The 27,622-nt window shown below is 40.0% G+C and overlaps 1 protein-coding gene across 3 annotated transcripts in view; it reads left to right on the top strand.

Annotated features, from left to right (window-relative positions):
• The window catches only part of LOC141007015 (vacuole membrane protein 1-like), a 56,694-nt gene that overhangs the window by 15,293 nt on the left and 13,779 nt on the right, over positions 1-27,622 (top strand). For all 3 annotated transcript variants that reach the window (XM_073479335.1, XM_073479337.1, XM_073479336.1), the window contains 5 exons: positions 4,059-4,301; positions 7,996-8,127; positions 19,300-19,380; positions 19,773-19,889; positions 23,393-23,454. In XM_073479335.1, the coding sequence (XP_073335436.1) occupies positions 4,059-4,301; positions 7,996-8,127; positions 19,300-19,380; positions 19,773-19,889; positions 23,393-23,454 (635 nt within the window). The remainder of the gene's footprint in view (positions 1-4,058; positions 4,302-7,995; positions 8,128-19,299; positions 19,381-19,772; positions 19,890-23,392; positions 23,455-27,622) is intronic.

The raw sequence follows: 27,622 nt of genomic DNA, 5'->3' as shown, positions 1-27,622 counted from the left end.
ATCCAGTTATTTGAATGTTTTACTGCATTGTCACATTCCTGTTTTTCAGCTCCTTCTACACAGCCTTGTTTGTGCATTGCTACATTTCTTGGCGCATCACCTTACCAACTGTACATCAGATGAATATCGTGAGCAGGAATGTGTATCGCATCTCTTATGTGCTCCTGTGCAAGCATATGTGTCCTCATGCACGAAACTGACAAAAGGGTACCCACTCGAAAATTGCTCCATAGGACTAAATGTGGTGAATCACTCCACAGGGTACCTTTAATTTAAGTCCCATTCAGATGTGATTAGCATTACAGAGGGAAGTAGGGAATAAAGTATTCAATGTGCCCCTCAGTAATTTAACTGATCATTCTAGACAGCATTTTAACCATCAGGAAATTACAGTTTATGATAGATATGGATGTTCCACAGGACCAGCCAAACCAGAATAATATTACCTACCTGTAAATGTTACATTTCCACAGCCCATCTGATGACCTGTTGATCTCATGCTGGCTTTAATTGCTTCCCGTCATTGTATTGGTTCCCAAATAGGTCTGTATTCTGGTGTTAACCTGCTTCTGTCTATCAGATTAGCAAAAACATTTTCTGATCTCCAAATTTCACACTGTGTTGTAAAAGTTAAAGGACAAACAGATCTTGTCATGGAAAAAAACTGAGATCCACTTCAGGGACGTACTCCAGACGGATTTAAATTAAAGTTCAATCAGCGAGTTCACTGAAAAACAGTAGGTAATTGCAGCTGTAATTTATCACAAAAGTGGTGGTGAAAAGTTAACCACATGTGCTTTAATCACTTAAAGTCACTGTCCAGTGCAGGTAATGCCAAAATCACCCAGAATCCCATAGAGAAAGAATTCCAGTCCAGATGGGGCTTCAGATGAAAATTTGACTCAAGTTTAATTTTAGGGACTATTCCTATGTTTTGACTGTGTGCGCTTATTGCTCTATAGTGATAATATATTGTCAACACACATGCAGACTCTGAGCTGTGTGTGTCTCCTCAGAGTGTGTATGGATGTACTCATACCCAAAAGAGGGGATCCCACTCGTTTTGGAGGCCAGGCGTTGGTTTCTGCATGTTGCCACAGGAATGCCAGCAATGTTGCCTCCATTGTGGATCCCATCGGGTCAGAGAGAGCAACTTTGGGCCTCTGTCAGTACTGGTGTGTATTTGAGTGGCTGCAAATATCCCCAACATTTAGCAAATCTCAAAGTAGACACAGTAAGGAGGAGGTGGAATAGTTATTTAAGCATAGACACGTAAACCCCTCACCACTAATTTGTTTATTGTAAACAGTGTATAAAATGGAACAATAGGTTCTCTCAGAGAGAGAAAAAACTGCTTCCTGCAGTGTGTATTTTGTATTTTTCTCCTGATATTAATCATCTATTACGTCTCCCTAGAATATGAAATGTGTGCTTGTGTGCCTGTGTTTTAAGTCAGAAACAAAGGGAAATAGATGGAAGTTACCTGGATGTGGTGGGCTGGGCTGCAGATTAATAGTGAGTCACCTGAACAACAGGAGATGACTGGGCTTTTGTGTAAGGTGAGAAGCAGTGACACAGCATTAGAGCGTGAGGGAGAGCAGGTACTTGGAGTCACGCAACACTTTCTGTTGGCAGCCTGTCTGTGTGTGTTTGGTAAACACACATTACCTGAGAAAGAGTTGGAAGGTGTGAGCAAGAGGTATATAGTCTTTCTTGGCCACAAACACTCTGCCTGTGGAATCTGTCTGTGTGCATGGAGTGTGTTTTTGTGTGTTTGGATGTCAGGGCAGTGAGATCCCACTGGAGAGTCAGTGGGGAGGAAATAAGACTGGGGAGTATCCAGACTGATGCAGTCAATGCTGGGAGTTTCTTGACTTCTCCCTCTGGGTCGATTTTAAGATTTTACCATTTGTCTAATGCTTTTGTAAGAAAACAAGAGTGTAAGTAAGTTCTAGGTGTGTGTTTTTTTAAAGATAATATCATAGTGTCAATAAAATGTTACGATGCCCTATTTCCTAATACTGAGTGTGTAGAAACTGTCATTTAAAGGGAGTGCAAGACATTGCTGTTTCCTGTTGCCTCACACGCCACTGTCCTGCCCTCCCACGTCCCGTCCTGTCCTGCCTTGTCCCATTCAGCTCCGGAAGTTCCAGCCCCACCCCGGGTTTGCCAGATCGTTTTGGCGTTACATTGCGTAATGCCAAACTGCCCCCGTGCGTCACTGGGAGCACCCTTCCTACACACACATACGCATGAGTGTAAACACATGGAATAGACAGAGTACACAGGGCTTGCTTTTCATCGGCCCACTCCATGGACCTGCCTTTATTTGCAGGGATCACACAAGTGTTACTGACTTGTTTGATCATTTCAGATATATCTAGGTCATTGTTCAGTGTGTAACATGTGATCTTACAGAGGAAATGCAAAATTAGATGACCTTTTCATCCTGACTGGATCCTGTTCTGTATGAAACTTAATCAGACATTGTGCTCTCAGATGATATTATCAACCTTATTGTCATGATGTGTCAGTGTAGAATGACCAACAGCCATTTGTACAAATACAGTAGCTTCCTTGTTCCTCTCAGTCAACAAAGTTTGATAACTGAATTCATGCTGTAAGAAGAGCATATCTTTTTTACAGGAACTGTTATACTTTTTGTTCTCTGTTCTGTTCTACAAGCCAGCACTTGATCGATTTTGACCTTTGCTTTGACAAAAATAGGAAATTAAATTACTCTTGAAAACAGGTGTGCTACATGAAATTACCCTTCAAAACAGGTGTGTTAAATGAAATTCAACCATTTATAAATAATTTAAACTACTTTGTGTGGAAGCAATGGAATGTTAAATTGCTCCTCTTTAAAATAATAGAGGTGCAATTAGAGAAAAGACCAATGCTGGTAGCTACTTTATTTCAAAATGCCAGAAGTGTGTTAAAATGGAGATTTCCACTCTTATATGTTCATTTTTGTTGAAATGTGAGTGTTCATGTATGTGTGTGGCCTTAGGAGTTTCTCTACTCAGCAGCATTGTGGATATCGGGATGACTTGTTTTATGGTGTGCCGAGTCAAGAACACAAAGGCGGCATCTCAATAAACTTTGACCACGCACCAGAAGTCCAACCAGCACCTCTCTTCCTTCCTTTGATTCCTTTGTTTTCTCACTGGAAGCCTAATTGACATGAGCAAATAAACAAGAGCCAGAAATGTAAACCAGACCAGGACCTATCAAAGACAGCGGGTCCTTAAGTATGCTAATGTCTCATTCGTACAACAGGAACAGTCAAACATGAATAAATTCTGTCCTGAGAGAGTCCCTGTTTAGAGCCTGCATCTTTTCCTGCTGCTTTTTCTTCTTTATTATTTCTTTCCTGTGGCCACACATATGCAGCATATGGCTACACTCTGTGGTGTGTGTGTGTGTGTGTGTGTGTGTGTGTGTGTGTGTGTGTGTGTGTGTGTCTGTGTGTCTGTGTGTGTCTGTGTGTGTGTGTGTGTGTGTGTGTGTGTGTGTGTGTGTGTGTGTGTTTGAAACCTGGGAAAGGTGACTGGGGAGGTGGTTTCAATACCCCAGCTTTGGTTTCCACCTTAGATTGTTTCCACCCGGGGCCCTCCACCCTTTATCCGTTGAAACTTTGATTCTCTTGTATGTTTTGAAACAGCATTAAGCAGCCTTTTGCACAATGCTTCAGCATCATAGTTGTGTGTTTTTCACCATTTCCTAATGGCCTATTTAACTCATATAGAAAGGAAAACAGAGGGTACTTACACTGATATAGCTTACAGGGAAAAGCAGAGGAAGATTTCCACTGCTGTAGGAACTAGGAGACAGAGCTTATACTGGCCCACATATAACTGTCTTCAGTATTTGACTCACTGCTGTCCCTTTCTCTCTATGCTAATAGTAAAGTGGTCTTCTTCTGACTCAAAACTACTTCCAACAGGTGGACTCAACTCCCACTCTATTTTTCACTCCTCTCTCTTTTTGTCTTTTTCTTCCTCTTTGTCCGCCTTTTTTCTCTGCCTCTCTGTCTTTCTCTCTATATTTCTAAGGGACCACACATAGCATCAGTGACCTTGGCGGCCTATGAATGTGGCTCAGTGGATTTCCCCGAGCCACCCTATCCGGACCAAATAGTCTGTCCCCAGCAGGAAGCCCCAGCACCAGGATCTGATGCTGAGCAGGTGGGCGTGGAGGCTGCGGGGGTGGATGGGTTGGTGGGATCAGCAGCCATCCATGGAAGCATCTCTCTCTGGACTATCATCTCTAAAGTCCGCCTGGAAGCTTGTATGTGGGTGAGTGCCCGTTACACACTGGCTGTGCATACTGTATACAGCTAAAGAACAGGCAATTGCAGGATCTACAAAGAGTTAAGTTTCTACAAACATTTCTCATGGCTCAGTTTTGGTCCCAGTTTGCAGTGACTTTGCACATTTGCCAAAGCTTTGACCAGAGTGTGTGCTTTGAAATATTGTTTGTCAGGTGAAAACCCTCAAATCTTCTAAATGCATGTTTGAATTTATCCAGTGTGTTTTGAAAGTTGTTAATTAAACAAAAGGTGGGCAGGGTGAAGCAATGCATGTCAGGGACTCCAAATTTCGAGAGAAAATCAGACCATGAATTCTTTTGTTAGTTAAAATGCAATACATGCTTTGGCAAGAGAACAATTAAAAAGATGAAAACTTGGTCATTTATGTGTATTCTCCCTTCAACCAACTACAAAGAAGTATATACATCTTTTAGATCTCCACCATTACCTTGTGAACGACCATGTGGTCCCATACCCTAATTTTAGAATCCCTCTAACATGTGGCTATCAGTCACTTACCCATTATTTTCTATGCAGTACTTACACCAGTAAAGGCTCAAGGTTAGAAAAGGTAAAAAATTGCATTCATGCTGTCGGTGCAAATGTCTTCATTGATAACTCATTTGCTTGGAAAACCCCAGCCCCAGTGAATTTCCCCTATGCGTTGTCAGTGGTTTCACACCTCTAACCAGCCTTGTGGCTGACGAGAAAGATGAAATATTTTCAGTCTAAGATCTTAACGGAAATTTTTGTTTACCACTTTATAGTAGAATTAAATATAAATAAAATGCAAAACAAAAAATAGAGTTTCCATTTAAAGGTTGGACTTCGACAAAGAACAGCCTTCTACCTGGGTTTTTAGTTACACTTAGACTGGGCTCTGATGGTTTATCAATGACTCACACATGTCTCATAGTTACCATGAAACCACTGTCAATGGTTTGTGCTTGTGTCACACGCACATGCAGGACACATAAAAACAAGAACAGATATGTGCCACAGAGATATAGACGTCACACTCCTTTATCAACTTCTTTGTAATCACAGTATCTATCATGTCCTCTGCTATTGGCAATTTCCTTTTTTGATTGTGAGAAAGGCAGAACTGCTGAACTTTGAGAAAAGAGAACTTGGTCACCAACACATGATATGAGTTTTAACAATCTTTGTTATCTGTTTCCTTGTTCTGCATAATGTGGAAGAGGCTGAGGTGAGAGTGAGAGAACTTGTTCACTATGGGGAACTTTAAAGAAAAACCAGCAGTCTTTCCAGAATCTGCTTTCTACTGTCATCGACCTTTAGGCTTCCTATAATACATTAACTACATGCACATACACATTTACAAATTCAAATTTGGAAATATGCACATATACAGTACATATACAGATGTAATAAAAGCATTGGAATCAAAGTTTTATTATATTTTCCCAAAATATTATTTCCTTAAGTTGTATAACCCTAACCTCAACCATTTTATTTACATGCTAAATTAAATGTTTAAATAATTATATAGAAGTATTAAGCGCATATCAAAAAATATACTGTAATAAATGATGCTGTGATACTGTGGTCCTCACAATTTACACCTTGTAATCGGTATGTTGTTCTATGCGACACACTCCCATCTTATATTCCGTTTAGCGTGTGTTTTTGTGTGTGTGTGCGCAGGCACACTGATCCTGCATGTAAAAAAGTCTGTATGTTTGATTTATTGGTGCAGCATATTAGTTTTTCTGGTTTAAACTGGAGTCAAATTTTCTCTGAGCCAAACAGCAGCCACGCCAGCAGTATAACCATGCTCAGAGGTGTGATATCGGAGTGTGTGTGTGCCACCCAATCCCCTTGGATTCTCCACCACCCGGTCACCACCACACCCCTGTAACCCCAGCCTGGCATGGCTTCAGCTTAGGCTTGTCAGCTCTACAGTTGGAGACACCTGTTGTGCCCAGGGTTTCAAAGCACCCACGCCAGTGTTCCCCCTCCTGCCAGCCACCCATCATCCGGATACACTGATGAGACATTGCCCTCCCCACAACCACTACCACTACCTCTTCTCCTCCTCTCTCCTTTCTCTTTCCTCCTTTCTTTTTGTCTTTTTTGTTCCCTCTTGAAGCCTCTCTGTCCACTACTGCAGCTCCCTTAAGTGCTCCACTTCAAACACCACCACTGTGCAGGTGGACGTATTTCGCTGCCCCCTTACACAAACACACACACAGGCGCATGCACGCTCACAAACAGAGGCAGGGCTATTGAATGGAGCAGCTGCCAGGGAGATTAGGGCACGTCTCCATTATGAGAGAAAACTGGCAGATTTCATCAAAGACTGCAGTGTTAACAAGAGAACAGGGTGTCCAGATTAAAGATGCAGTCTGCCAGGTTTTGGGATAGCACCGCCTCCTGAGAATGATTGTTTGGGCTTGTTGTCGCTGCCATGGTTGCTAACTACTCACTAATCATCTTCTGGCTCAACTATGCCGCTATATACAACTAATGTGGCTGTAATTAGTTAGTTATGTTGTTCTGTGAGAGAGATTGAAGCTGTGATTTTGTGTGTGTTCCACCTAAAGAACTGAATGTCACTTGGAGAGCTTCATTGTTTCTCAGTGCTGTTGAGCAAAGGATGTCATGGATGTGTTGGGGCTTGAAACCATATGCCATCTGTAATTGTAACTTACACTAACTGTATCCTTCGCATCTTCTCTCATCCCCTTTGCACCCCTACTCTCCCCCTGTGCCTGGAAACATTAAAGTAATGAGCTGTGAGCAACTCCAAAAACACTGAATTTCTTGGCGGCTGTTTTCATTGTGTTAATTAAGTCTGTAGCCCTCACCCCCTCACTCCCCCCATCCGCATGTTTTGGCGGTATGAACTTGGTGAACCGACCAAGTGCTGAGGATTTATATCCCTCAAATCACTTCCGCTTTCTTCCCGTTAAGCCCCCCTCAATCACTCAGGCTCCTGCGCTTTATAGCTACAAGCTCCTTTTGGCTGTTAGATATCGATATCTTGGTTCCTTTAGACCCCCTGGGCTTGTTAGCACTTCTTAAATTTTCCAGAAACACTGCATTCCACATGTCCAAAGTGGATTGGAACATAGCAGTTAGCGGTGCAGTGTGTTGATATGCTGTTTAGAGGTGGCATCTGGTTTTTCACCTTCCCCTGGCCTGTGTTTTATGTATCCATGATCGTTTAATAATCTGTGGGATTTTCGTTCTCGTAAATCCTTTCCGTTTTATTCCCATTAAGGGCTCTGATCGCACAATCCCAGACGTCAAGCGGTGCAAGCTCCTTTGGAAAGTGGATATTGATATTTTTGCTCCATTAACCCCCCAGGAGCCATGTTAACATGCTTGTTATGATAATTAGCATTATATTACGACAAATACAGCATTTTTACAACCAAACTACTCAATGTATAATAAAAAAAATTTGGTTTAAAAAAGTAATAAAATAAGCCACAGCCTCTTAATAAAATTTGATAAACAAATAAACAACCTGCATGTACATAACAACTAACGTCTCTCTTTCTCTTTCTTAAAGCTATGTTTAATTCAGCTTGGGACAGAATCTTGTGTTGCCAAAACAATACACAGAAGAACATCACGTCAGTTCTATAAACATGAACAGCTGAGCAGCAGTAATTAAGAATCTGTGTGTGTGTCTGTTTGTGTGTATGCAGGGTGCAGGTACAGCTATAGGAGAGCTTCCTCCCTACTTCATGGCACGGGCAGCACGACTGTCCGGAGCTGACCCCGACGACGAGGACTACCAGAGGTTTGAGGAGATACTGGACCAGACCCAGTCTGCTCAGGTGACACACTGCCCCCTGCATCTTCTTCACCTACTTCATCACCTCTGTTATATAACTCCCCTTTCTCCTTCTTCCTTCTCTCTCTAACCTCTACAACGCTCATCTTGTTAAATGCACAGTTTGTTACAGTATGCGGCTAGTGTTCTCTCAATTAGACCAACATTGCTACGTGATTTGGGAAGAATGTTCACAGATGAAAAAATGACATTCGCCGACTTTGTTACTCACTCTCTTACCGTTTCCCGGATGAAACGAAATGAAATGAAATGAAATGTACTCTTACCTTTAGTAAAGTTATGTATTTCTCTGGGTTTGAAAATTGTTGGATAGATTTGGGATAATGTAAGTACACAACTCAACAAAATATACAACAAATGTCTAGTAGTAAACATTTAATGCGGAAATCTTACATATCATATCTTTATTTCTCCCTGCTTCACTTTATTCTCACCTCTCTGATTTTTGGCACACTTATTCTTTATCACTCTGTTACACTTGTACCATTTCATTTCTCATTTCTCTGCTTTTGGAATTGCTTTAATTTTACATTTTCTCAATTAACTATAGCAATCTCCCTGAAGTGAAATCTGGTGTGCCAGATTAAAACCACATTATACCCCATGTATTTGTGAGGGGATGTGTGTTGACCACTGACCAAGCCCCACCTCAGTATCTAAACGGTACAACAGGATTCAAGTGCTTTCTCAATGTCATGACTAAGAGAACAGCAATGATACACTCGAGTAAAATGTTCCCGCCATTTCCGGCACTTCATTTTGAAATTCCTTGTAAAAAAATGCTTTCGTATCAAACAGCCCTGCAAATGTTTCAACAATGCCTAACAGCTCATTGTAAATATTTATTTTTCCTCCCTCTTGTGATCATGAATGGAGGAGATGGAATGAGGGGAAACGTGTGGTTTCGTAAAGGCTTTTCATCAGACCTATCTGTCCTGACACAGACTTCATCCTCAGGAATGTTTTTCTCTCTCCAGCAGTGTGGGTCAAACAGTCAGACAGGTCAAGTGCAGTACAACAACTGCAGCCATAAATGGTTTTGAACTTTACAACAGACTCACTTACCCTTGTGTTTGCAAATATACTGTAGCAGACAGACAACAAATAAATCCTGTTTTTTTAATGAGGATATGCCAGATATCGGGGGTAACTGATTGATTCAGAGGAACATTCATTTTTGCTAGCAGTATGTATTTTAGTTTTATGAATGGAATGCATACAGGATTTGTTGTTTAGATGTGAGCTGTTCCGTACTGGCATGTTGTCTTTGATAGTGTAGTAATTCCAAGAGGAACAATGCCTAAAAGTTATATATTAGACCATGTTTGTGTGTGTATCTGAGGGAAAAACCTTTCCTTTTAACAAATCATTTATTCTGATCTGGTCCCATTCAATGAAAAGTCTTTTCCATATTGTTACCGTGTCTCCTTTATGTCTTCATATGCCAAAAATGTCACAAAAATTATTTTTTTTATGGTTCCTTACAATTCTACCATATTCCTTTTTTCTGTAAGCTGTTAAACAGATGTAAACTGTTAATAACCTGAGCTCACTTTGTATATAGATAGATAACATTTTTAGCAGGATTTCACTTGTTTCCATCAGTGTTGTTTTAACTATCACAGATTTCTAGAAGCAAGTTAAACCACTCCATCCGTATGAATACTATTATTTGTTTAAAATATTGAAGCAAGTTGATTTGCTTTGGAGATAATTGAATACAAAAAGAATCATAATTTATTGCCACACTAATTTACTAATGGTCCTTAAACAGGTGTCTGTGAACCGCCATTAAGATCTCTGTTGCGATACACATATATATATATATATGACTCACATGGGTTTTATTACACAAGTCAATACCTATCCAGTCACTTGGTCCGTTCTCTCTCTTCTCTCCCACATCAACCTGTGTAGGAATCCTTGGAGATACATCATTTTAAAGAACATATCATTAATAAATTACTCCATTCATTTCTAGTGGCAGGGAATTCTCATGCAGTACTATTTTGGGATAACCGTGTTCCATATTTTGCCACAGTTAAATTATTGATGTCAAGGCAGATATTTTGTCTTTGGCTGAGTCACAAACGCACACAATTGTTAAGTTCCCCCCAAGTATCACTAGGTTATCCATTCTCATAGAGACATTTGCTGAAACAGCATGTTAAACATCTCTTTACTGTATAAGATTAAAAGAATGTAAATAATATTTCAAAATAAAAGCGTGTCCCTGGAAGCACTGATTTCTCATGAATAAGATGTATATATATGTAATTTGAATTTTAACATTGTTCCTCTGAAGGGAAATATTGCCTTAACCACTGTTTTTCATTATTAGTGTAGTTTAACCGACTCCCAGCACCGACACTGAACTGACACTATGAGATACTAATAATGACATCAGTTCAGGGAAGTCACAAAAAAAATTTGACGAGAAGAGTCCAAGCTGCTGCATAACAAGGGGCAGGGGCACAGCACCTGCTGTAAGGTCCACTATTACTAATGCTGTGGACAGCTGGGTAGGTTGGCACCAACACCAGCCCTGGCGTTCAGACCACATGTGTGCGAGTGAAGCTCTGACATCACATACTGATAAAGTGGCGCTTCCCACCGAAACTGTGAGAAAAGAGCAGAGACTGTGGGAGAGGGAGTCACACGAGCGCCGTGGTAAGGAGCAGATTTTGTCTACAAGATCATCTCAACATTGAAGAGCTCCTGTGTGTCTTTTCCCAAACAAACTAACAGTGTGACGCAGGAGGAGCATCGCCTGTTTGTCTCGCATCCGTACGAGAGGAGATTAGAAGTGACGCTGTGCGCTGCTGCTGTCTCAGTACGCAGCTTTACTCTCGCTCTCTCACTGACATTGTTTCTTTTTCTGTCCCTCGCTTTCTATGCTCTTTTTCTTTCTCACGCACTCTTGTTTGTCTCCCACTGTGCATTACTCTCTCTCTCTCTCTCTCTCTCTCTCCCTCTCTCTCTCTCTCCCCTCTCTGATGATATCTGGCAGTGGGGAGTATGTATGTAATGTGTGCTCATGTGATTGGACAGCATCTGGAGGCAGGTTGCTAGCACCAGCGAGGACCTGCAACATACGGAAACATTTTTTCTCTCGCCAGGGCTTTTACCGTCACTCGGATGTTCTCAGGGTTCCCTCTTTTACTCAAGGAGATCCCGCAACACCTCACCGGTTATCACTTTTCACCCTTTTACTGTTTTTCCACCTTTTAAGGTGTGCACGGAGTTATTAATCTGCTGTGGATTTTTGTCAGATTTTTTTCATTGAAAGCTGACAATCAATAGTTGTAGGCCAAAGTGGAAACAAAGTCCACTGGAATTGGATTGGAGACTTGGTATCGTTGGATCGTTGTGTATTAGACAGGAAGTGGTTAACTTTTGTCCTCAAGGATGTGACACCCCTTCAACTCTACCCCCCCACCCACACACATACGCTCAGACGCTCTCCCACACACGCTCTCCACCCTGTGGCAGCAGAGCTGGATTAAGATGCTGACTTGGTCCCCTTCACTCTAGTCACAGAGGTTTGTAGGTGCCAGCAGTTTGACTTAAACCCAGTGGTATTTCTCCCAGCCTGCACGTGCCAACTTCCTGCCACAAGTGCACGTGATGCACAGCAGTACAGCACTCTGGGTTTTTTTTTTTTTTTTTTTTCATTCATTCAACAGAGCTATTCAAGAATAATGAAGTCATGCCTCTTCTAACGGCTCCAGACGCTGATGTCATGAACATCAGATTTTTTTCCCCTCTTAAATCTTTAGCTCAGTACGAGAGCACTCGTGTGCTGGAGAGGAGACGTCAGTATCGACACAGACTGTCCTGGAGGATCCTGCATGGATCGAGTCCATGATTGCTTGTAACTTGATAATGAAGTTATTTCCTGGTTTGTGTTTTTTTTTCATCCGGCACGGAAGGGGTTAACAGGCTGTGAATTCTTGATTGCCAACTCCCAGGATCGTATCTCCTGTAACTCAAATCAGGGCCATCTGCGCTGGGCGTATGCCTGCCTTCCCCCCTGGCCTACTGCACTCAAAGGCTCTCTGTGCTGTGGTTTGCCCGGCCCCGTCACGTGACTTCTCTGAAAGTGCCCCCTCCCTCCTCCTCCCTCTTTATTTCCAGTAAACTGTTTGAAAGGAGGGGGGTGAGTCAGAGTAAAACCAGCTTCCCTTTAACCACAGCTTGTTAAAGAATTTGTCAACGTGGACTCAGGGGTGCATTTTCTGTGTGTGTGTGTGTGTGTGTGTGTCTGTGTGTCTGTGTGTGTGTGTGTGTGTGTCCAGATAGATTTGAATGCTTAGCTCTTCTCTTTTCTTTTTTCTTGAAAGGGGACTGTAGACTGTGTTGTATTGCGTCAGGAGTCCTTAATCTCTCCACTTCCTGTGCCAGAGAGAGCAGGCGCGGGCTTGTCAGGAGTTAATGAGATGAACTTTAGCCGTCATCGTGTCGGGGGGCTTGCGACCGCTCTGGAGATGTGTGTCTTCTGTGTGAAAGACTTTCATTGAGAAAAAAAAGAAAACACCGAGAGAGGGAGAGAAAAAATGTGCGTGGGTGTTGACTTGTGTATAGGCTATGCATAGATTTTTCCTTGTCTGACACTTTAATTTTCCACATGGAGCGGAGTGCCTTGTTGCTGCCTGCTTTTTGTCTACATTTGAACTTTGTACCCCATCGGCACTACCAAAGACTACTGAAAACAGTGTTTGCTTTGCCAATTTTTTCACAATGAAAAGTCCACTGTTTGTGAGAGAACCCCCTGAGCAACTTTTCTGCAGATCCAAAATAAACAGATATCACATTGAACAACAATGCATTTCAGATGAATAACAGACAGACAAAAAAATAATAATTTGCATAGTTATTTCAAACACCTGACACTTGAAACAGATCCTGTTTGCATTTGCAGTATATCAAGATAAAAACCGGGTTACTGTATCAAGTTCAAAAAACTTCTCGCAGGTTTTTCCTTGTGGATTTTTCTAATAACTGTCATCACCTGGAAACTGTAACTACAGACATTCAAACTGCAATGTTTAATGTAGAGCTCACTCTGCTTCTTCCTTACGCATTTTAATACAAGACATGCTTCTGTACTTATAGATTGAGTCATTTTTTTGCCATGTACATAATAAGATTTTAATCTAACTCAGTGGTTCATCCTGGTGACATAATTCCATTTATTCTTATGAAAAACACCCTTCTATCAATCATGTATTACATTAAATAATCTACAGAATATTAACTTTATTAAATCCAAACAGATGTGACTCTTTATATTACGAGAACAAATCATATACTTCAGTAATGCTTAACTGATGATCATTAACAGTTATTTCATACATTATTTGATTTAGTCATAGTTTAGTCATTCTCAGTGAACCAACCCTGACTAAATAGGGTTAAAAAAAGATAAACGATCAAGTAAGCTAGATTCTAGTTACATAAAACTTTTAAAGATCGATGTATTTGCTCAGAATGGACCTATTCTCAGCTTTTCTATAAGTCAAACTGGTCGTCAGATGCATTCTTATGCATCAAGATCGCATCAAACATTTATATAGTAAAGTTATTATATCAGTTAAGGAATGGAAATTAGCAATAAAATTAGATCACATAATAGTTTATGTAACTGTTTTATATCTGTTGCAAATGTTTGCATCTGATGACCAGTTTGATAAAAAAAAAAAAAAGAAGTAAAGAAGAAGAAGCTGAGAATAGGTCTCTTCTGAGCAAAGACATAGATCTATCAGCGGTTTATGTTAATGGAATCCAGCTAACTTGATCGCATAGCAATTCATGTATGAAGTTACTGCTCCTAAACATTCCTGACATGATTATCTTTTATACCGCTTTTCCACCAAAATTAGCGGGTCTACACGTTCTTTAAATGCAGGTACACCCGCTAAAAATCACCTATTGACCCCATTCCCACTTCCTGCAGGCAAGGTAGCCCGCTGGTAATTTTTATCTGAAGCGTTACATTGTATGTGACTGATGTCAAGTTTCACGTCACGAATGCGCCGGAAACAGTTGTTACAGAAGAAAAAATAACAACACGCCCATTGTGAAAGAAGTGTTGGTGGATAAATTATTTTGAGCGTCACAACCCCCGCTAAATGACTCATAATCATAATTTGAGCCATTCGGTCCAATAACATTTAGAAAGTCTAGAAGAGCTGCACGATGAAATTATTTTATCCCCATTCAGGTTAGCGGATCTCTAAGCCAGGCTAAGCCGGCTCGATTGACGATCCAGGTATTTTCATAACCGGGAAGACAAGCTTTTTTGGCTTCAAAACACTACTGAGCAGCTTTCATAGGAATGAAGGGAGCTCCGCCTCCAACACTGTGTCCAGTAATAAAACGTCCTTGAAGAGGCCGCATCCCAAATTCCTTCCTTATTTATGCGCCATCACCAGATGTTGATGACGCGTCATCACTTCGCGCAGCGGAATTTGGCGTGTTCACCTGGGTATTGCGTTTAGATCAATGCCGAGCTGATAAACACCTGTGTCTAATGCAGAGTCAGTTGACCCTGGTGAAAATGCTGAGTTTACACATTCCCATTGGACACAAAAGCCCGATCTTAGCGGGTTTAAGTGGGATTTTTGACCAGTGGAAAAGGGGTATTACTGTAAACTAAACACAAAAAGTCATAATGACTTGATCATTTGTTAATGGTGAGCAAAAGGAGTTCTTGATACATTCGGCATTTATTAATGCATTAAATCATTACGACTCTTGCATTATTATATGATTTGTATCCTTAATATAAAGTGTTACCAATAACTGTATATCTGCCACCAGGTTAAATTATATTTATATTAAAGTACAGCAGCAAATGCTCATGAAACACACGGTGGGAACATGCTGTCTCCAAAATGTCGTTTCTGAGGTGCATTTATGCACCTCAGAAACGACATTTTGCTTGTTCAAATTAGGACTGGCTAATCTCAGTATCAGATGTATATGGAGGGAACCTACAAACAACAGATGAAATGTGAGTTTTGTTCCCCACAGCGGTCGGCTTCATGTGGGGTGATTGTGTAGACTGCTGAGTAAAGCATCTGTGCCGAGCAGCCAAACCTGGAACCAAAACCTCCATGGTTTTAATGACGCTGCACCCTTGACAAGATCTTACCAAATGTAATTGCTGCTAAGCCCAACCCTGCAGGCCGGCAGTGACGGGGATGGAGGAAGAGGAGGGGGGGCAAGAGGCAGTCCCTGGCAAGCTGCCTGGCAAAGATGGTGATTTTCCATAAGCCGCCAACAACAGAGTCTGGATGTCTGAACCCAAGCCATCCAAGATAGACGCTTCCCCAGTCCAGAAATGCAGAAAAGAGAGAGTCCAAGTACATAGTTCAACTATAGTAAATCACAGTGTCACAAGTTCATACACACACACACACACACACACACACACACACACACCCACACACACACCCCCAAAGACCCTTTGTTCGCACTGCGGTGATATTTTCATGCTCGCTCTCACTGCATGAGCCAAAAGCTAAACTACAATACCTAATGTAAACAAGGCATGTGTCATGATGTCAGAAAATGAATGGGATTCACAGGCCATCACCATGGCAATGATTGGTTCTGCAGGGTTCTGACTGCGCTGCAGCACCGGCAGTTGTCAGGTGTCCCTGGGCCAGACACTGTCCTCAGCGGTTCAGCTGTAAACCAACCATACACATTCCTTCCTTCCCTGTCTCCCACCAGCTGAGCAGCTTACACACACACTCTCCCACGCACATGTGCACACCCACACACATGCTTATGCACACATTGGTACAGGCTAGAATTAAAACGACAGGATAGTCCAAGAAGAAACCTTGATGATTGGACATCAGTGGAGGCAGAAATTCAAACCATGAACCAATCAGATTCTGTGTCCCTTCGCTCCCCCCACCACCGCCTTATTAGGCGACCTCCCATGTCTCTCAAGTTTCCTGTCCGCTTGGTTGCACCCTGCAAAGAATGTCATCAGCACTGTACTGGTTTTGTTGACCATATTAGGTATGATCATGTATTGCCAGCCCCCTCCTGAGCCTCATTTTTTGCAATGTTTAGAAACAGAGGCCTTACTTTTTAGAAGAAAACAATTATTACTTGTATGTTCATATGAAACAAATTCATTATTTTCTTCTGTGCCTTCATCAGTTTATTTGATACAGTTTCAGATGAGAAAAATATGTTTTTTCAGTGGGAAAATCTACTTTGCATGTAGCAAACATTCATTAAGGATATTTAGACTTAAAATGGTTAAACACAGTCCACTAAACACTAACTATTTGAGTATCTCATTCTGAAATGCAATAGATGCATTTTTGAAACAATTTGCCACATGAAAAATATCAGGAAATATTCTGATGTAATAAATGATTTGGTTCAGGAAAAATATGCAATTTTATAAATGACTCAAGATGAATGTTAGCTTTTATACCAGCATAATTATGTGTTCATATCAGCAGTTAATCTGAGTGAGTGTGTATTTTCTTTAAACGGAGGTTGACTCACTTTGAAACAAATCCTTCATATACTTATTATAAAGAACTGTATTTGCAGTTGTTCATGAATTATTTTGAGGTTTTTACACTGATTACTTTTCCGTTCCCAAATATAAAGTGAGTTTGAAGTTAAATCTGAAGAAAGAAAGGGGATGCATTTAATATAACACATCTAAAAAAATTCATATAGCAAGTGCAAACTAAAATAAATCCATTTATAACAGTCACAGACTTAGATTTAAATTAAAGCATTGAAAAGTATTATTTTTGAGCATCCCTGAAGGATAAATTAAGCATACATTTAAGGCTTAATTCTGCAAAATATGTATTTCGATACCAAATAGGCATTGCTTGCCTATAAAGAGTTGTGTAAAACACATGCTTTATCCAATACGACATAAACATAATGTCTTTGATATATTGAGAACCTCACATTTAGAAAAGAGGCAGTATTACTACATTAATTTAACATTAACTTTGTAAAGAAGAATAGTTTTATTGTTTTTGATGATGAAAGCACCACAACTCTAAGATAAGTTTAGTTGAATGTAGAATGTAGCCGTTATGCAGTTTTTTGGCTGTAAAATCCAACACATCAAATTATCAACATATTAAGAATAACAAAATAAATAAATCTTCATCAAATATTTTGGAATGCAGTGTCTTTAGTATATTTTATTCTTGTTTATATTAAGAGTTTTGATTTCCACTCAGAATCAAATAAACAAAACTCAGATTGTATCCATCAGTTTTAATTAAGCAATGGTAAATCTAGCATGGTATGGATGTAGTTATTTTAGAAATTACCTAGATCTTGAATGTGTCATCCAAAAATATATAAGTCCTGTTCCTGGATCTGGGGGTTCCTTTGCATTCCCACTGTGTTCCCAGAACTAGTTTAGGTAAAATCCAAACAGATTAAAGCTCCTATTCCCAGAAAGGTATATTGAGGAAAAATCTGTGTCACTGCTGTGAAAAGAGGCTTTTGTGGAGCTGTCAAGAGGGATAGGGCAAGACTAGCTGAAAAAGTAAGAATTTGTGAGTCACTGGAATGGCCAGAGACTGTTGTCTTGTTCTCACACAATGGTGTTAATAACTAGCACCAGAGGCAAGATAGAGACAAGCTAAAATCAGTTTATCATTCTCCCAGAATCATGAAGAATGTTTTGAGAAGAGTATTGTAATTGCTTTAGAACACGTAGCAGGTGAATCAGTGCTTTTTAGCTTTGAACTTGAAGATATTTGTGATGGCAGGATAGTCATGAATCTAAAGTGATTCTTGCTTTAATTGTGAAACCCATTTTTTTCATTCAAACATTTTAATAAATTAATTTTCCCACTAAGAAGTTGTGTATTATTAGATATGTTCAAACTTTTTTGTGATAAATATACACAAGCAGGCAACTGTTCTTCACCAAGAGTTCCTCATCACTTACACTTTTCACATTTTCTTCGGCAATTGTGGATACATTAGAATTAAAACAGTGCAAATATTTTTAAAAGTACATGCTAAAATATTAGGTTTTAGAGATTTTTAACATTTAAAATAAAGCACCTTAACTAGGGAGAGTTTAGAAGCACAAATGCTAAGAGTGAAAATCACTCTGATCCACAGTCAATTAAAATATATGTATTTTTAAGTTCTAAACAATTTACACTGCTGTGCATCTAATTTCTGATTATATAATTTCTTGGTTTGTAAGTTGATATTTTTCTCAATAATTGATGAAAATGTTTTGTTGAGGGCACATTAACATGAAGGAGGAAAATCAGCTGCAACTGTTGCATCTGCTGCTCTTTGTAGCTATACCACAACAAACAGAAATTGTTAAAACTGGTTATGCACTCATTTTTCGTTTCAGTTGGACACCAGAATGTTTTTAAATATAAAATGGAACAGTTTAATATCAGGTAACAGGCAAAAAATGTATAAAGAAGCTGGAACATTAACATTCAGAGATGATGGAGAAATCCTAAAAGCAACTCTTTGATTATAATATGTTGTCCCAAATTAATATGTAATCTTAAATTCTTCATTTATTTTAACGTAGCATTTGAATGGGTTTAAAAGCATTTGTTAGAAGTCACTTAAAAAAAAAACATTGCAGCTGGCTACACACATTTTTTTCACACACCTCTGTGATATTCCCTCTTCTACATAAATGCTTAGAAAAACACTGACAAAACTCTTTGCTGTAGTTTTCCCTTAATAAAAGCTTTGGTGGCCCAGACAATTATTTAAATCCTAAAAAATGTACTTATCAATCTGAAATTTAACAGACAATAATTAGAAATAATTTATCATGTGAAACATAAATCATTAATAATTGTTTTAAACTTTCTTAATCTGTCAGACATTATCCACTATTTTATAAAAAACTGAATTATATGTATCTAATAGAAGCTCTACAACAGTAATTATAAGAAAAAATTGCAGTTTTTGCAATAGGCTGTTCAGTACAATTCTGTGAAGCATGTTTGAGATGTGTCCTGCGAACAAGGCGATGTCTTGCATTGTATTGTATTCATCTATATACAGTATATACTTAAACAGTATACACTGTGTGATCACCTAAACATCAGCAAGTCTTTGATGACACATTTTTCCCACTTCTGCTCTTTTTCAGGACTTTGCCACCCGAGCAAAAGTGGCAGTGCAGAAACTCATCCAGAGGGTGGGATTCTTTGGGATTTTAGCCTGCGCTTCTGTAAGTCTGATCAAATCTTTAAAATTAAAATATTCTTCACTCCCACTTTAGAGTTTATCAGTTTAATTATTTTTTGTCATCTCTGCATTGATGCTATACAAACATGTAAGCATTATTTTAAGGCAATTGCAGTTCTGAATTGTTGAACATATGAAGAAAAAGTCAATTTTATGGAATGTACATTTGACACGTGTCAGATTATCTCATGGCACTATCAGTGACCTTGTGTAGGTGTACCTGTTGTGTTACATTTGCAGAGGGAAAAAAATACTACATGTATTTTAATAATTGGCTACATTTTTTCACGTGTTTCTCTATATGATTAGTTTCATATTTCTCAAAGTGAATCTATACAATTTCAAGTCTGATCATCTCTATCCTTTTTCCCTTAGATTCCAAATCCCTTGTTTGACCTGGCAGGAATAACATGTGGACATTTTTTGGTCCCCTTCTGGACTTTTTTTGGTGCGACACTCATTGGGAAAGCAGTCATCAAAATGCACATTCAGGTGAGTTGCTGCAGTTTGAAAATGCATATGTATGTCAATAATGCCAAGGCTGATTTTTCTTCCCCAAAAAGTGCTCATGAAGTTTATACTTGTATACAGTAAAGCACACTTTCACAGCTCTGGACATACTCATCTTTTATCTTTTCTTTTCTGCAGAGAAAAAAAGAAAAAAAGGATAGACTATTTAGTCTATTTTCTGCAAAAAAAAAAAATCATATTTGTGCCAAAGTTTAAGTTTTGCTTACATCTCTCATATTGTTTTAGTGTGTTAGTTAATGAGTCACACTAATGCACTGCTTCTCTGTACTGCACTCAGCTGGTAGCAAGGAGGCCATTTTGTGCAGCCAAAGTATGGGGAGTCAACCATTTTGTGATTGCAGCTGCAGCACCCCCAGTGCATTGTACAGTAGACCGGCCAGACTGCAGATTGAAAACTTATAGGAAAATAAAAGATACATCCTAACTTTTGAAGAAGAAAGTACTGTTACGAGACTTGGCATCACAGACGTTTCTTCTAATCCGGGAAAATCCTCAATTTGCGTCCAGGAATTTGCAGTATGTCTGTGGGCTCCACTCTCTGTTTTCTAAGTAAACGTTGGAATTTGCTCATTGTGACACAGAGAGGAAGGGTTAAAAGCAAAGCATTTTTTTCACTCTGCCTCATTCCTTATCATACGCAGAACGCAGCATTGTCCTGTACCAAACTGAGAAAAAAGGCAGGGGGGACCTAGTGAGCACGAGCTAATGCAGATAAACATTGTCTGTGGGAGGTGATGGAGAAAGAGAGAGGGAGAGATGGGGGGGGGGGTGGGAGGGAAGGAGAGGGGGTGGCATGCATGGCAGGCACAATCACACTGACAGTACCAGATTACATCCAGGGGTCCCGGGGGCCCCCACTGACAGGGGTGTGTCCCCGTCTCACGGAAAGAAAGACTTCACCCGGTTCTCCAGCATTTCTGGAGGCCCCAATCTCTCCTGTAGCTGCTTGGTTTAATTTTCCTCAAGCTTTGGGTTTTGCTTCTAATGCAAATGATTCAGTAGTTTCAGAAAACAAGAAGCATTTGAAGAGCAGGTGATGTTGTTCCGTATGGGCCAAGAGGGAACAAAAGGGGATTTTGAGGCTTGTGGGGGTGTGTGTGTGTGTGTGTGTGTGTGTGTGTGTGTGTGTGTGTGTGTGTGTGTGTGTGTGTGTGTGTGTGTGTGTGTGTGTGTGTGTGTGTGTGTGTGTGCGCGCGCGTGCGCTTCAAAGCATGTTTTTGATCTGGGTTTGTACCTGAGCTTCAGGTGTGCTCTCGGCAGTCTCCAAGGAGAGGCTTTTTTTTATTCTGTGCTGTTTCCACCTTTTGTGCTCATTAAGCCTTACATCTGAATGTCCACTGTTGAATGGTTAGTGACGCAGCAGGTCACTTGAGGATGAGGGGTGATGTCATGGAAATACACGTCGGGCCCTTGAGATGGGTGATTTTGCTGAGGACAAAACAGTTGTGAGGTGTGGTAGTGAATGTAGACTTACATGTAGCAAAAGTGAAATGAGAGAATTATTATTGTTCCACCCTCTGACTTTTTTATCAGAATTTCTGCATTGTCAAAGTTGCAAAAACACGACAGTTAAACCCAGATGCTCTCACTTCCACATTACTGTCAGATCATTCAATTCTTCATAATGAATGTTCCTTTTATACCGAGAACTGGTGTAATGCTTCCTTCTTGTGTGTGTGTGACAAACTTGTTATGACTGGGATGTGTGTAGCCCTTATCAGCAGTATCAGTTAACTGAAATCAGCGAGTCAAGACCATGTCATCGTCGGTTTCCGAGCAGACACATTAAAGGCATCTTAGTCAGCTTTCCTTTGTCGGCCATCTTGCTGTCCCTTCCTCTCTTTGTGTGGGATGACAGATCAGGTGTCAGTGACTGTTAAGGAGATGCAGGTGCATAAATTCTCAATTCAAGTGCATTACTCCAAAATGTGTTACTGAAGTTGTAGGTAAAAAGCCATTGGGGGATTTACTCACTGTACCGCCTCATATTTATTTTCTGCGAGGCACAGAAATAGTACAACAAACAAATGACTGTCTTTTTTATTGTGGCAGATTAGTGTCACATATAAGTTGTGTTATTTTTGCGACATGGCCAACTTTATGACTGCAAGTCTTCGGTTAATTTTGTTTGACCTCCACTGAGGTCCTGAAGCTTAACACCCTCACAAAGTTAAAGAAAACCAAATAACAATATATGCATGACCTGGGTGATGTTACATAACATTACAATGAACAATGTCACTAAGCACTGATCAAAGAGCACTGTCACATGAAATTAAAATTGTCATTGGGGCGTCCTGGTGCTGAGTATCTTAGCTGTGATCATGTTAAAATGACCTTCTAAGTGTTGTACTGACGAAGCTGTCACATTTATTTTTGTTCACTTATAGTGTCATTTATCTCACTCGGCATGTTTCCTATAGTTGTAGTTTATGATCTTTGACCACTTTTGGCCTCAGTTAGTTAAGAATTTATTTTTTTTACATTTTCACATTATACAACTAAATATTATGCTAATTGAAGCTACACATTTATATTGAGTGAAATATTCCAATCCAGGATCACATTTTATGGCTCCATCATTACATAAAATGGAAAATTTGAGATGCCTCGTGTATCATTTTATACACTTTTCCCTGTAATTGGGCAGTATATATTTAGTATCGTTGGAAACCTTGGGATCTGGACTAGAATTTAAAATAAGGTTCTGCGGGTTTGAACAATCCTTTTCTGCACAACATGAGTTTGTAATGATGGACCCGCCAAAACGCTCTGTTGGGTTAAGCCTTTCTAATGTCATGTTCAAGGCAACCTAATGTTACTGGGTCAAACCACATTTTTAGTGGTAAAGAACGCATGTTTGTTTATAGGAATACTGTAACCTAACACAACTCAAAGGGCAAGTAAATTAACTTGAAGGTTCTGGTCAGTTATGGGGTGCATGTTCCCGTCCTGCTCTGCAGGCGGACATGGAGCTGATAGGAGCCAGAATGGCTGCCAGTCGCCTCTCTGTCCATTCTGGCCCGGTGACTAAGCAGGAATCAGACAGGACAGGAGCCGGCCTCCAGACCCCCTTTGAAGCAGTGACACATCTCCTTTGATTCCTGTACTCGTCTATCCTTCCGTCCTTTACGCACATACATAGACACACACACTCTTCTGATGACAGCCAGTGTGATATGCTGACCAAGTGTGCTGTATTGGTTGTGTGTCATAGAGCCCAGGCCTTTCATTTCTTGCCCTCCATGACAAAAGCTGCTTTTTGACCAAACCGCCTTAGTGGTGCAGGGATGGGCTCGGGCACAATGGGTAGGGTGTGTGTGTGTGTGTATGTGTGTGTGAGGGGGAGTTAAGGAATTACTGATCAAACTATGATGTGCACACTGCCTTTTTCCTGCACCCTGACAGTGACCTTATGGTTCAGTAACTGACTCGCTCTTTCTGTGTGTTTCTTTGTCATACAGAAACTGTTTGTGATCGTCACCTTCAGCAGGCACATAGTGGAGCAGATGGTCTCCCTCATTGGGTGAGTAAGCCTCAACGGGTGTGTGTGTGTGTGTGTGTGTGAGTACTTGTGTGCGTGTGATGGCTCACCAAAAGTACCCCGTGGGGTGTGTAGCTATCACACATGAAAGAGTTAATGCAGAACTTGACGGTTGAGGGACCTTTTGGGTGGTCATGTGGCATTCAGGTAATTTATGTCCCTTTGTGTGAAGTCTGCCTCCTCCTCTCTGTGACTCTGATGAAGGTCACAGTGTCAGAGGTGGCTTTGAATTAAACATGGTACTTTTGGGAGATGACTTGTTGCTCTATCCTGTTTGAAATGCTTTGTTCAGACCTTGAAACAGAGGTTTTGTCACATTTTGTTCCCCTTTTGGCTCCTCACTCTGCTGTAATAGCCTACACGGTGATTAATGGCTTGGATTTTTCCACTGGATGACTATGGGCATGAACATGTTCTGGCTGCTTCACAGGACAGGATGAACTCCTGTCTATCAGAGAAACCTCCTCTCTGCTTTATCTCTCATGATGCACTTCGTAGCCCTTTTAGCCAATCGGTTGTTACCTACCTGATCTTATAGGGAGCACAAGCCAAGAGATTGTCTTGAGTGTCTAGAGCTGGATCGCCATGATTCGACCTCTTATCTTTTTGATAAAATAAGGCCGTTCAGGTGTCTGATCTCTCAGGCAGGAAGTGATCATGTTTATTAGCCTGGAACATCTTGGAAGGAGAGAAAAGAAATTAGTTCCAGTGAGAGGGTTTTCACAAAGGAAATTTATATGTGTCAGTATTTGTATATGCCCAGCTGGAAACAACATCAGTGTAATGTTTAGTTTACCAGCGGCATTAAGTTATTTTGTAGGATTAAGAGACTGGTTTTATCATGAAGCCATTAGACTAGATTCGGTTTTGAAGACATTAAAACTTTTTAAATAAAAAATACACAACAAAATCACACCTATGCACATGCACAGCCTCTTTGCTTCTTTTTAATAGGGGCTAAATGTAATAGAAGTTGAAAGAGCCTTGGTGCTGATGGGTGCCATGATGGGTGTCCTTGTAGAGATGCCAGGGGCTGCAGCTGGAAACTGCCCTCAACACACCTGCTGGTGGGAGTGCCATTTATTACACACACATACACAGACACACACACACATTCATATACTCATAAACACACACAGACACACACTTGCTGAAACCAGGCGATGAGATTGCATCAGCTTTCCTCCTTGCCATGTTGTCTTTTTGCACATGAGCTTTCTAAAATGAATTATAGAAGACTTTGGTCAGGCACTGCTTTTAAAGAGGCTTTTATTGCTCTTTTCTCTGCATTTGTATTTTTTATTTTTATAGACAATACTTTAATTCTGTTTAAATGCCACAACATAACATTTCTTTCAATGGAGGTGTGATCAATGAAACTTTGATAGTACAAGCTTTACAAGAAATTAAAAAAAGTTGCAAACTTTTTTTTATACTGTGTGTGTGTGTGTGTGTGTGTGTGTGTGTGTGTGTGTGTGTGCGTGCGTGCGGGTGGGTGTGTCGGTGTGTGTGTGTGTAGGCTTGTGAAAGACCTGTCCCCTCTGTCAGTCACTGTTCATTGAGCTGCAGACTCAGAGCGACAGATGATTGGTTATTGACAGGTTTCAGTCTGACTCACGGCCCGCTTCTTCTCTAAAGGAAGTTTCCCTCTTTACAACTCGTCAACCGTCAGCTTCCTTCCTCACTGAGGCCCTTTCCACCTTCACCTCTGATCCTCTGTGCTGCTCTCACTCTCACTCTCAATCACACGTCACCTTATGAATGGGTGACAGCCTTTCAATTTGAAGCCTTCAGGCTGCGACAGACCACAATGTCAGTGTTAACTGTGCAGGTGTTGAAAATGAATTTGCACCTTTAACGCCCGTTTAAATGCAGGCACCTTCTGATGCCCCCACCCACTATGCACATGCACAGTTGCATATGCATGCGCACACACAGAAGATTTTGTGCAGGCACATACACACAAATACAAACACACACACTCAAACGTTTGTCCTCTGTGTGCCCTCTTTCTCAGAAGTTAGTTGCACTAAACGTCGACGTCTTGTTTGTTTTTTATCTCAGCTCAGACACAGGACTTTTCCAAATTTCTTCAGTGTAGCAAAATCAGTAAAACAACAGATTAACCGTTTTCATTTTGAGTTAGATTGAGTGTATGGAAACTATTTTCTGTGAAATTCTTACATCTTGGTGTTGCATGAATACATTCCTAAAGTAAGGATTTTAAGCCATGCCTGCAAAAGATGTGTGATGAGTGTTTTGGAAATTTTCACACCAAAGATTAATTTGTTGTTTGTTGTGTTTGATTTTCCCACGTGAAATGTTATAAACATGTGGAGCCTTTACTGTCTTTTTAAGTTGTGTCTGATTCTATAATAAGACTCACTTTGAAGTAAATGTCTTTGCTTGATGAATAGATAAAGACACAAATTGTGTCTTAATTGTAGAATTTGGATATGTTTGCTCAGTTTGTTTTTGTTGTTGTTGCTCGGCTCTGGATTTGGTCTCTGTGACTGAGGGATAGTATTTGTCTTTGTGGGTGACTGAAGTGACCGTTGGACTTTGGCCATGGTGATTTCATTCTCACATGACATAATACGATACTACACAATTAATTTCCTGCTCTTTGCCTGTCAGGTGAGCTAGTTAGCACACACACAGAGGATGCAGAAGTCAGAGAGTGTAACACCCTACAGAACATGCTGAATATTAAATATATATTTATATATATATGCTGAATAATATATATATACACACACACACAATATATAAATCATCTAAAAATAACTGAAAATGTACAAAACACCAAGTTGTTTTCATTGACGTACTGTTTTCTTATTTTCAGTTAGTAAGTAGTTCTCTTAGTTTTAAGTTATTATCATTATTAATTGAAATGTATAATTATTTTATTTAACTAATTTATCAGCTTCCTTATAAATTATCCTTCCGTGTGTGTGTCTGTGTGTGTGTGTGTATGTGTGTGTGTGTGTGTGTGTGTTTGTGTGGGTGTGTGTGTGTGTGTGTGTGATTAATGCTTTTATAAGTAATATTCCTGTAATCATGACAAATTATTTTTTTTCTTGTTCCGCCAACAGGGAGTGTCCAAATAAAAGTTTCATTAAGAAAATATTGTGTATTGCGACACCGTGGCACATAGTTATGTGGTAATCAGAAATGTGTATCATGTCACAGTCATATAATGTCTTACTCACATAATAGTAAGAATATGACTTTATTTCCAAACTGATGCTTTTTTTAAAAATTAAATATTTCTAAAAGTTTTCACTCAATCAGCAGTTTAAATCAGTTTACTAGTTTTTTCTGAATGACAAACGGAAAACAGTTTGTTACAGAAATTCAGTCTCAAAAGAGAGGTTTGGATCCAAGGCTTAAACGTCATTAGGCTCTAAAACTGTCAACAGCCATTTTCATCACCTCTGTTAACAAAAATGACCAACTCCAGATTTTTTTTTTGTTTTTATTATTAGCTGGAAATAAAATGTAGAGAATATGCAAAGGACCTCTTTTAGAACAAGTTGAACATAAGTGACTTAAAATTTCCATCATACATTTATGACTGTCTGATGTTCCTTTTGAGAGCTAGACCCAAGAAAAAAAAACAGTTTGGTGGAAAAAGAACTTCTGTCCTTTGACAGCTGTTCAATCAAGTGAAGTGTTCTTCCTTTTTCGACTGTTTTTCCAATTACTGTCTGTTTGGGACAAAAAAAAAAAATGGGTGTCCGACATTTCAAACGTGATGTATTACTTCTTCATGTGTTTTGTGGAAACAGATTCTTATACCTCTGGCAGATGGGTTTCACTCTTGTTTTCCTGCCATGCAAAGCATTTAAGGTTAAATCTATAACCTTCTGTCAGCAGGATAATAATAAAGATAGTTCTGCTTTGAAGCCCGTAAGTCACAATAAAACCTTCCTTAGATTCCTTTTGGGCTGATAACAAGATCTGATAACCAGGTCAGATGGAGCTGTGTCTGATCAGACTTGTTAGGTTTCTTATGTCCTGTGACTAATGTACAGATGTCTCCTCTTCAAGACCAGCCGTGCGTGTACAGTCATTGTTTAAGTTGGGAGAAAATTCTGCAAACTCACGCTGAGCTGGGCTTTGATCAAGATCTGAAGCAGTTGTATGT

The sequence above is a fragment of the Pagrus major genome, chromosome 13, assembly GCF_040436345.1.
Source record: "Pagrus major chromosome 13, Pma_NU_1.0".
In the NCBI taxonomy this organism is placed as follows: Eukaryota; Metazoa; Chordata; class Actinopteri; order Spariformes; family Sparidae; genus Pagrus; species Pagrus major.
This window is presented reverse-complemented; position numbering and strand designations above follow the sequence as displayed.